Source organism: Ailuropoda melanoleuca, chromosome 14 (genome assembly GCF_002007445.2).
Source record: "Ailuropoda melanoleuca isolate Jingjing chromosome 14, ASM200744v2, whole genome shotgun sequence".
NCBI classification, from domain to species: Eukaryota; Metazoa; Chordata; class Mammalia; order Carnivora; family Ursidae; genus Ailuropoda; species Ailuropoda melanoleuca.
In genome coordinates, this window is record NC_048231.1 from 55,614,093 (window position 1) to 55,625,668 (window position 11,576).

Below are 11,576 nucleotides of genomic sequence, written 5' to 3' on the forward strand. Positions count from 1 at the left end.
AAAAAAAAAAAAAAAAGGTAAACAGTGAAAGAAAAAAAAGGAAATTAGTGCAGAAAAATTAACGACATCCAAGAAAGTCTAAATAGGGACTGGGTTAAAATTTAACATGTTTTAAAAAACTGCTACAGTATACAAGACTTATTTGATCCTGACATTTGGAACACTAATTGGTGACCTAGAACCTTACACAGAAGTCAATGTAATCCTAGCACACAGCTTTGCTTAATACTAAATATTTACATAACCAAAATAATATATGTGTGGTTTATAGCTTTCTACCTTTGAAAAAAGCATGGAGGANCCCAGGCGCCCCTCTCAAATAAATTCTTAAAAAAAAAAAAAAAGGTAAACAGTGAAAGAAAAAAGGAAATTAGTGCAGAAAAATTAACGACATCCAAGAAAGTCTAAATAGGGACTGGGTTAAAATTTAACATGTTTTAAAAAACTGCTACAGTATACAAGACTTATTTGATCCTGACATTTGGAACACTAATTGGTGACCTAGAACCTTACACAGAAGTCAATGTAATCCTAGCACACAGCTTTGCTTAATACTAAATATTTACATAACCAAAATAATATATGTGTGGTTTATAGCTTTCTACCTTTGAAAAAAGCATGGAGGACTTGCTTGTGGTTGCAGGATAGACTATAACTAAATAATACCACGATAGAGGGAAAGTTCTAAAACGTTTCCAAATAATTTAGTCCAAAAGTTATTAGGTGGGCCAGGCAATATGGACATCCACACCAAGGGGTCGGGTGAGACGTACTGTCTTAAAGCTGCTAAGACAGAGTATGTAAAAAATAGGAAGGGAACAATAGAATAACTGAAACTAAATAATTAAAGCAAAGGTTGCTCCTGGGGAATGGGATGGGTGAGGATGCACAGGATGTAAGATTTCATCATCGTAAGCTCTCTTTTATATCCATGCTCTCCCATTTGGGTTAAACGTTAGCCATGTGTGGCACCAGAGCACTTGCCATGTAACTAGTTCTTAGAAATTTGCTATCTTCTGAATTTCTAAGACTTTGCATGAAAAAATTTAAAGTATCTCAAGAAATGTTTTACACTGTTTACATGTTACAATGATAATATTTTGTATACTGGGTTCAAGAAAATCAATTATTAAAATAAATCTCAGTTTCTTTTTTTTTTCTGTTTCTTTTTAATCTGAACTTTAAATTACACGTGTGGCTCACATTACAGTACAACACTAAATCTTATATACCATTTGATTTATTTACATTTATGACTTCAATGAAAAGATATTATCATTACTAACAACATAATGATAAACTAAAAAATCAACTCTAGCCCATACCACCTCTGACTTGCTACAAAATCTTAATTAACAAGATTCAAATCAGTGACATGTAGTTAGTTGTACTGCAGTAATGGCAAGGTTTGGGGCTAATTCAGTGCAGCTTCAAGAATATGTCCTTTAGTCTAGAACTGCATGGCAGGAATTTCCTTCCTGGTCTCTTAGAGAACTGGAAATATGCTCCCCATAATAAATAAATTAATAAAACACTTCTTTAAAAATTACAGTAGGGGTGCCTGGCTGGCTCAGTCAGAAGACTCTTGATCTTGGGGTCATGACTTCGAGCCCCATGTTAGGTGTAGAGATTACTTAAGTAATAAACTTCATAAATAAACTGCAAAAAAATTATAGTAAACCTACATGAAAATAAAGGGAATAATATAATGAATTCCTATTTTAAGTTGCAGTAATTTCATATTTTGCCCAATCTTGTTTTGATATCCTGTCACTTTTTTACCTCTCTGGCAGTATTTCAGAGTATACCCCAGACATCATGTTAATTAACCAATACCTCAGCACACATTTCTAATGATGTATTTATTTTAATGTAAATACAATGATGTTGTTACACACAAAATAATTCCTTAATATATCTAATATCCATGTGATACTAAAATTTCTCCAATTTTTTTCAAAGTTCTCATCTTAAAGATACAAATGTGGATCCAGACAAGGACTTCACATTGCATTTGATTCTTATACCATTTAATCACTTTTATTCTATATCAAACAGTTCGTCCTTCTTCCAATCCTCCTTTTATGGCACCAATTTATTAACAAAATCAGTCATTTGCCCTGTACTATGTCCCAATCTTGACATTCTGGATTTGGCTGATACTTCCTGGTGGTATCATTTAACTTTCCCCTATAAACTTCCCCTATTTCCTCTACACGTGTAGTTAAACTTTTTCAATTTGTGAGAGATTTAACCTCTTATGTCTTATAGTATCTATTCTTTGCAATGAATTAACCTCCTTCCCAATCATGGAGGAGGTTACCATTTACATACTACCCTAGGGAAAATAGTTTTCTGGAGTGCTTACTTCTTCCACAGAACCTCAGTTGGGAAATACCTAGAAGCTTCATTGAATTCAGGTTACTTCTACTCAATCAAATAATAGCAAACGTCCTGCTTCTAGTGTTGCTAAGATCAATCAGTGGATTCACATATATCAATCTGATCTTTCCATTAAGTTTCCCCATCAACTTTTTACCTAATCATTTGAATATCTATCATTATTGCCTAGATCTATTATTATTAGGGGTGGCAAAATCATGTTGCAATTTTATCATGCTTCTTATACTTTATACAGAGAACTTTTTCTTGTATGATTTTATTTATTTATTTGACAGAGAGCGAGCACAAGTAGGGGGAACAGCAGGCAGAGGGAGAGGGAGAAGAAGGCTCCTCGCTGAGTGGGGAGCTGAATGTGGGGCTCGATCCCAGGACCCTGAGATCATGACCTGAGCTGAAGGCAGACGCTTTACTGATTGAACCACCCAGGTGCCCCTATAAAGAACTTTTTAAAGAAGAAGTTCTATAAAGAACCTTCTTGGTTCTCCCTCTACTGTTCCCCTTACTTGTGCTCTCTTGCTCTGTCAAATAAATACATAAATAAAATCTTGAAAAAAAAAAAAAAAGAACTTTCCTAGAGGAAAAACAAAACAAAAAAAGCCAGAAGGAGGTAAACCAGAAGAGACTCTTAACTACAGGGAACAGGGGCACCTGGGTGGCTCAGTCAGTTAAGCGGCTGCCTTCAGCTCAGGCCATGATCCCAAGGTCCAGGGACTGAGTCCTGCATCAGGTTCTTTGCTCAGCAAGGAGCCTGCTTCTCCCTCTTCCTCTGTGTTCACTCTCATAAATAAATAAAATCTTAAAACAAAAAACTACAGGGAACAAACTGAGGGTTGCTGAGGGGATGGGGTAATTGGGTTNTCTCTTGCTCTGTCAAATAAATACATAAATAAAATCTTGAAAAAAAAAAAAAAAGAACTTTCCTAGAGGAAAAACAAAACAAAAAAAGCCAGAAGGAGGTAAACCAGAAGAGACTCTTAACTACAGGGAACAGGGGCACCTGGGTGGCTCAGTCAGTTAAGCGGCTGCCTTCAGCTCAGGCCATGATCCCAAGGTCCAGGGACTGAGTCCTGCATCAGGTTCTTTGCTCAGCAAGGAGCCTGCTTCTCCCTCTTCCTCTGTGTTCACTCTCATAAATAAATAAAATCTTAAAACAGAAAACTACAGGGAACAAACTGAGGGTTGCTGAGGGGATGGGGTAATTGGGCGATGGACATTAAAGAGGGCACTTGATATAATGAGCACTGGGTGTTACATGCAACTGATGAATCACTAGATACTACCCTTATGCTTCCACACACACACACACACACACACACACACACACACACACACACAGAACTTTCTTCATTTATTTGGTTACCCTGAAAAACAGTTCATTTAAGTAAGAACACATCTTTAAAAAAAACAAAAACAAAAAGAAAAAGAAAGGGGGTGCCTGGGTGGTGTGGTCAGTTAAGTGTCTGACTCTTGGTTTCAGGTCAGGTCATGATCTCAGGGTGTTGAGATTAAAACTAAGGATATACTGTATGGTGACTAACATAATAAAAAATTATTATTAAAAAAATACATCTAAAAAAAAGAATGTGTCTTTACTATATGGATATATCAATTTTTATAATAATGAGCTGGTGCACTAGCAACTGCCAAGGATCATCAGTGAGGACTCCTTTGCCTCATTTTGAACTCATGATTTGTAAAAATTATAGGTGTTTAAATCCATTGCAAATATTCTTTCTGATTCTGTACTGCTCCAACACACTTTCAGTGGTCAGCTTAATAGTTTCTATATATTGTGCACCCATAAAAATACACATCATTCATATACCCTCGGTGGAAACACCTCTTTCATATTGATGACTACTGTACTCTTATAATCTCATTATCATTTCAGTAGCTCTCTTCCTTAATTTACTTTAAAGGCAGCTGTTTCAAGACACTCCCCCCCACTTGCACACAATATTACTCAAGAGATATCAATGAGATAAAGAAGTTTACCTCACAATTTTTGCAACACAGATTTCTCCTTTGAGAGTGCAGATAATGTGGCTTCTGCCTACCTCTCCAAACATTCTTGCTTCTCTCCCCTCCCATGCCTCAGCCACACAAGCATCTTTTCAGTTCCTCAAACATGCCATACTTGCTTCTTTCTCAGAACTTTCATATCCATTTTTTTCCCCTCTGACCGAAACCAACTATTTGGCTGGTAGCTTCTCATCCTTTAGTTCTCTGCTAAAATGCATCTTTCCAGACAACCAGTATAGTTTCCCCACCATTTTATGTCATTTCATCCTTTTTTCTTTCATAGAACTTAACATTATTTGGTACACAGGAAAATGCGTACTTTTTGGAATTGTCCTTCTGCACAGGACTGTAGAGCCCCATTAAGAGGTAAGAACCACACCACTTTTACTCACCCAGCAACACATAACTTATACAAAATGAGCATTCAAGTAATTACTGAATAAATATAGACTATGTAGATGGATAGGGCATGGAATACCAATTCCAAACACCACAGTCTCAAAAAAACTCCTCTAAGGTCAATATGAGACACTTTTTCAGGCAGAGTCCATATTTAAACCTTTTGAAATAATGTACAAGAAACCCCAGTACCATGGTATCTTCCTATAGGATGGCCTTACTAACATCTAATCGAAAAAGGACAGTTTTTTGGGTTGCTTTTTTTAAAAGATTTTATTTGAGAGAGAGAGAAAAAGAACATGAGAAGGGTGACGGTCAGAGGGAGAAGCAGACTCCCCGCTGAGCGGGGAGCCTGATGCAGGGCTTGATACCGGGAATCCTGGGACTCCAGGATCATGACCTGAGCCAAAGGCAGAAGCTTAACCGACTGAGCCACCCAGGTGCCCCAAAAGAACAGTTTTCTTACCGTTCAGTTAGGCTGCAGATAACTTTGCTGGGATTTTGGTGTGCTATGTAAATGGTATCTGATTTCCCAAACCAACTAGTATATGTGATTTTTAAATAACTAACAAATGGTTTTGTATATTCTAACTCAGCAAGCTGCTGATCTTATGAAGCAGAATGTTGTATATTTGCAAGGTAAGCCAAACAACAGAAAAGCAATTTAAATCTTAACACTGATTTTTTTTAACACTGATTTTAAACAAAACATAAATGATAAACATTTCCAAATAATTAGAAAAATCATTTACAAAACTGGAATATCCTAGGAGAATATAATAATTACGTCTTATCTTCATTACTCATCATTTAGCTTTTTCAAACAAAACAAAACAAAACCCCTAATTCTGGCTCAAAGGGGAAATTAGAAATACATTCTTGGCTTTTATTTTTATTTATTAAGAAGTTTATTTTATTATTATTTTTTTAGAGAGAGAGAGTGTGTGAATAGGAAGGAGCACAGGGAAAAGAAGAGAGAATCCCAAATAGGCTCCACATTCAGTGTGGCGCCTGATGTGGGGCTCAATCCACGAACCTGAGATCACAACCCGAGCAGAAATCAAGAGTCAGACGCTCAAATGACAGAGCCACCCAGGTGCCCCCATGCTGGTTTTTAAGTATGATGACTCAAGAGCTTTGATAAACTACCCAAAGATAACTCTTGAGGTCACAATAAACTCACCTATTTTGTCTTGATGCTTCTCTTCTCATTCTTTTAGGAGGAATTGGACAATCTGTCATTTCAACCTTTGGTGTATGGCGCAATGAGTCATTACACTTACGTGTGGGAGTCATACCTGTAAAGACAGAAAACGTAGAAAATGAACTTTTAAAAGACTGGGATTACTATAAGAAAGCAAATCCATCTTAATTTATAGAAAATGAATTAATAATACTGAGAATTCTTCCTACTACTCGTAAGAGAACAGCTTACAACCATTTATCAGATGACTCGGAGGACAAGAGTGTTGACTTAAGTCATAGATCATTCACATTCTTTCTTCTTGTAGTTTAACTCTAATCATAAATATTTGTCTTCATGCAGAGAAAGAAGTAATAAAAAGCAAGCACAAACCTAGTTTTTGCTCAATTAGTTTCAGATTTTTCTCTTGTTCATCAAGTTCTTGTTTTTTCTTCTTCATATCAGGAGTGTGAAGGTACTCTAACTGACGGTTAAGGTCCTCGATCACACTGTTCAACTTGTTCACAGAAGTACGATACTGTTGAAGAAGATCTGCAAAGAAACCAAAGATGTCTGATTAAAATGACTGATAACGTATCAAGTCAATGTTTAAGGAAAGAAGAATTAGCAACACTGGGCATGATAGTACATGTGGGAACTACCTTTAAAACCACAAGACTTTGTTCAGTGTAAACAGACAAAATAAAAATGCAGTTTAGACCCCAGTACAAAACCGGTGCTTGCTAAATTTTAATTTTCTTCAACTGCTTGACTTTAATTTGTGTCAGGAAGAGTTTTCTATGTAAAAGTGCTCTGTGAATGGGATCCCTCTCTCAATGTTTACATTTTGTTTGATACTCATTATTCAGTGTAATTCCGTAAGACAAGTTGAGGGGGGTGGCAAATGCGTTAAATATAGTACTGTTAGAGGCGCCTGGTTCAGTTCAGTTGGTGGAGCATGCGATCTTGATCTCGGGGTCATGAGTTCAAGCCCCATGATGGGCAGAGAGATTACTTAAAAAAAAATTTAAAAATATTAGTACTGCTAGAAAATCACTACTTCCAACAGATATGACCATTACCTTAAACAGAGCTTTCAAAAATGCACTCTTGATAAAATACTTAATTTTCAAAAACCTTAACTTTCTATAAACTACTGTCTAAAAATGTACTATAGCATTCAGGTTTGAGACTATTTTTGCCTGTTTGATTTGTCAGACACTAAATATTAAATGCAGTGACTGTACTCTAATTCAGGGGTCAGCAAATTAGTCAAGAACAAGAACGCCTTACACAGTTTTAAACAGTTACATTCTAAATGTATAAAAACCCTCATAATACCCTCCATTTTGCCTCTTGGCTCAAGATTTTACTCAAATTTTACTCAATTTTGCTATCAGTTTTTATTCAAATTTTACTATGTGGTCCTCTGGACACTCTCTGGTCACACACAAAGATGATCAATATGCATGGAAAAGGGCATACAAACACCAGATATTTAACATACATAGTTCACACATAAAACTGTGGAAGAAATTATTTAAGAGTCTGAGTACGTTAGAACATGAGATATAAGATGCAATCTACAATTTTTAAGGATCAAGAATAGGGTTTGGAAAAGAAAACTAGCATTCTGATAAGCAAGCAAATACACACTCATGTACAGCTGTGTATGCTCATGAATATATTCATATATTTAAATACAAATTCTATATGTAACTAAGCAATGACAAGGTCCTTATGGTCCTTAATTCTTTATGACTTTTTGAGAACTTTTAAAGGTATCCAGAAAATAGGTTAGTTTTCTAGTCTGATGAAGTACTTTTTTTTTTTTTTTAAAGATTTTATTTATTTATTTGACAGAGAGAGAGACAGCCAGCGAGAGAGGGAACACAAGCAGGGGGAGTGGGAGAGGAAGAAGCAGGCTCATAGTGGAGGAGCCTGATGTGGGGCTCGATCCCATAACTCCGGGATCACGCCCTGAGCCGAAGGCAGATGCTTAACCGGTGTGCCACCCAGGCGCCCCTGACGAAGTACTTCTAATTTCATATTAATGTAATGTTTTCTTACTTTACACAGTTTATTCTTCACATAAGGAAGTACATTCTTTACGTAGTAAAACAATGCAAAACAATACTTACTTTATATGTGAATGAGTTATAAAATTATATCCAGACCTGTATATCAATGATGCTATCTTTCTTCAGAAGACAATACACAAAAACTTTAGGCCATTAGGGCTTAATATCCTATATTTTTTTTTAGTTGTTATTTAAATTCCAGTTAACATACAGTGTAATACTAGTTTTGGATGTAATATAGTAATTCAACACCTACAGACAACACCAGTGCTCATCCCAAGTGCCTTCCTTAATCCCCATCACTATTTAACCCATCTGCCCATTCCCTTTACCTCTGGTAACCATCAGTTTGTTCTCTATAGTGATGAGTCTGATATCCTATTTCTTAATAAGTTAGTCATGAGGTTCTTTCACCTTTAATACTCAAGAAATTAGTATATTCAAGTACTTTAGAAGACAGTAGTCCTGTTATTTATAAGTAGAAAGATGGAATGTTAAGTATTTCTCATTAAATGCAGCACTAACAGTAGGCTCATATTTTATGAATAAGACAGTAGCAGTTTTGTTTTGTTTTTTTAAAGTAATCTCTATGCCCAACGTGGGGCTCAAACTCACGACCCTGAAATCAAGACTTATATCTACCGAGTGAGCCAGGCACCCTTTAAGCAGCTTAACTTAATATGCCCTATTAACCCCCAATTTTTTGTACATGAAATGTAACTTCTATTTACCATGGTGTCTATAAAAGTCTTTCTTAACTCATATAATAGAATTTTGTCAGAGAAAAACTCAAAATTCACAATTAATTTTGTTTGTAAACGATTTTTTTAAAAAAAGATTTTATTTATTTATTTGACAGAGACAGTCAGAGAGAGAGGGAACACAAACAGGGGGAGTGGGAGAGGAAGAAGCAGGCTCCTAGCGGAGGAGCCTGATGTGGGGCTCAATCCCAGAATGCTGGGATCAAGCCCTGAGCTGAAGGCAGATGCTTAACGACTGCGCCACCCAGGCGCCCGTTTGTAAACGATTTTGAATCATTTATATGTTGTCTGAAAATTTCAATTACATGGGGAAAACATGAAGCTTTACTGTGAAAACAGAAAAATACTTTAAAAAATTAATTCCTATAAAGGGAAGAAAGCTCGAATACAATGCATTAATTTCTGTATGATACATATTAAAGAAAGAGATTATTTCAATGTATCCTGACAAATGACCACGTAAGCAAAGCTACTAAAAAGAATATAAAGGAATTGAAAGTATACCTGAAGGGCTGGTATTAGGCGGTATTTAAGGTTTGCTTAGAAGGCAGAAGCAACTTTTTTACTACTAGAAGATTCAAGCAGTTAGATAGGTAGGCAGACTTTACTAAATATTTAGGTCTCTTCAAACTCTTATGTTCTACATGATTCTAAGAACTTTATTAGGCAAAAACCTGATAAGCACTTATGACTAAGAGGAGGAAAAAAGGGAAAATATACTAGAACCTCTGATTTATTCCAAAATAATCCACCTGGGGAGAGGAGGCCAGAGGCAAGTTGTGAGTCAAGATTATGAATGGATTCCAAGGGCTGTCTCTTAGTTTTTTTGACTGTTTCCTTGGCTGTGCAGAAGCTCTTTATCCTGATAAAGTCCCATAAGTTCATTTTATCTTTTATTTCTCTTGCCTTTGGAGATGTGTCGTGAAAAAGGTTGCTCTGGCCGATGTCATAGAAGTTGTTGCCTATGTTCTCCTCTAGAATTTTGATGGATTCCTGTCTCACATTGAGGTCTTTCATCCATTTGGAGTTTATTTTTGTGTATGGTGTGAGAGAGTGGTCAAGTTTCATTCTTTTGCATGTAGCTGTCCAATTTTCCCAGCACCATTTATTGAAGAGACTGTCTTTTTTCCACCGGATGTTTTTTCCTGCTTTATCAAAGATTAGTTGCCCAAAGAGCCGAGGGTCCATTTCTGGGTTCTCTATTCTGTTCCATTGGTCGATGTGTCTGTTTTTGTGCCAGTACCATGCTGTCTTTGTGATCACAGCTTTGTAGTACAGCTCGAAATCCGGCATTGTGATGCCCCCAGCTTTGTTTTTCCTTTTCAACAGTTCCTTGGAGATTCGGGGCCTTTTCTGGTTCCATACAAATTTAAGGACTATTTGTTCCAGTTCTTTGAAAAATGTCCTCGGTATTTTGATCGGGATAGCATTGAAAGTGTAGATTGCTCTGGGTAGTATGGACATTTTAACTATGTTAATTCTTCCAATCCATGAGCATGGAATATTTTTCCATCTTTTTATGTCTTCCTCAATATCTTTCAAAAGTGATCTATAGTTTCTAGGATATAGGTCCTTTACGTCTCTGGTTAAGTTAATTCCAAGGTAACGTATGGTTTTTGGTGTTATTGTAAATGGGATGGATTCCCTAATTTCTCTTTCTTCAGTCTCGTTATTCGTGTATAGAAATGCAACTGATTTCTGGGCATTGATTTTGTATCCTGCCACCTTACTGAATTGTTCTATAACTTCTAATAGTTTGGGAGTGGATTCCTTTGGGTTTTCCATATAGAGTATCATGTCATCTGCAAAGAGAGACAGTTTGACTTCTTCTTTGCCGATTTGGATACCTTTGATCCCTTTTTGTCTTCTGATTGCTGTTGCAAGGACTTCTAGTACTATGTTGAATAATAGTGGCGAGAGTGGGCATCCTTGTCGTGTTCCTGATCTTAAGGGAAAGGCTTCCAGCTTTTCCCCATTGAGAATAATGCTTGCAGTAGGCTTTTCATAGATGGCTTTTATGAGATTGAGAAATGTACCCTCTATTCCTACACTCTGAAGGGTTTTAATCAGGAAAGGATGCTGTATTTTGTCAAATGCTTTTTCTGCATCAATTGAGAGGATCATATGGTTCTTGAGTCTTTTCTTGTTGATATGATGTATCACATTGATTGATTTGCGAGTGTTGAACCATGCTTGCATCCCAGGTATGAATCCCACTTGGTCATGATGGATAATCCTTTTAATGTACTGTTGGATTCTATTAGCAAGGATCTTGTTGAGGATTTTGGCATCCATATTCATTAGAGAAATCGGTCTGTAATTCTCCTTTTTGAGGGGGTCTTTGCCTGGTTTGGGGATCAAGGTAATATTAGCCTCATAGAATGAGTTTGGTAGCTTTCCTTCTGTTTCTATTTTTTGAAATAGCTTTAGGAGAATAGGTATTATTTCTTCTTTGAATGTTTGGTAGAATTCCCCAGGAAAACCGTCTGGGCCTGGAGTTTTATTATTTGGAAGGTTGTTTATCACTGACTCAATTTCTTCATAGTTAATTGGCCTATTTAAGAAATCTATTTCTTCCTGTTTCAGTCTTGGTAGTTTATAGGTTTCCAGGAAGGCCTCCATCTCTTCCAGATTGTTTAGTTTTTTGGCATATAGCTGTTGATAAAAGTTTCTAATAATCCTTGCAATTTCAATGGTGCTGGTCGTGACCTCTCCCTTTTCAGTCAT

The 11,576-nt window shown here is 36.4% G+C and overlaps 1 protein-coding gene across 6 annotated transcripts in view; it reads right to left on the minus strand.

The window, feature by feature from the left end:
• The window catches only part of SMCHD1 (structural maintenance of chromosomes flexible hinge domain containing 1), a 155,255-nt gene that overhangs the window by 6,476 nt on the left and 137,203 nt on the right, over positions 1 to 11,576 (minus strand). For 5 of the 6 annotated variants that reach the window (XM_034642914.1, XM_002926065.4, XM_034642912.1 and 2 more), the window contains 2 exons: positions 6,401 to 6,559; positions 6,008 to 6,122 (listed from right to left, as the gene is read on the minus strand). In XM_034642914.1, coding sequence (XP_034498805.1) covers positions 6,008 to 6,122; positions 6,401 to 6,559 — 274 coding nt within the window. Of the gene's footprint in view, positions 1 to 6,007; positions 6,123 to 6,400; positions 6,560 to 11,576 lie in introns of those variants that run through there. The other variant, XM_034642911.1, reaches the window with a different exon arrangement.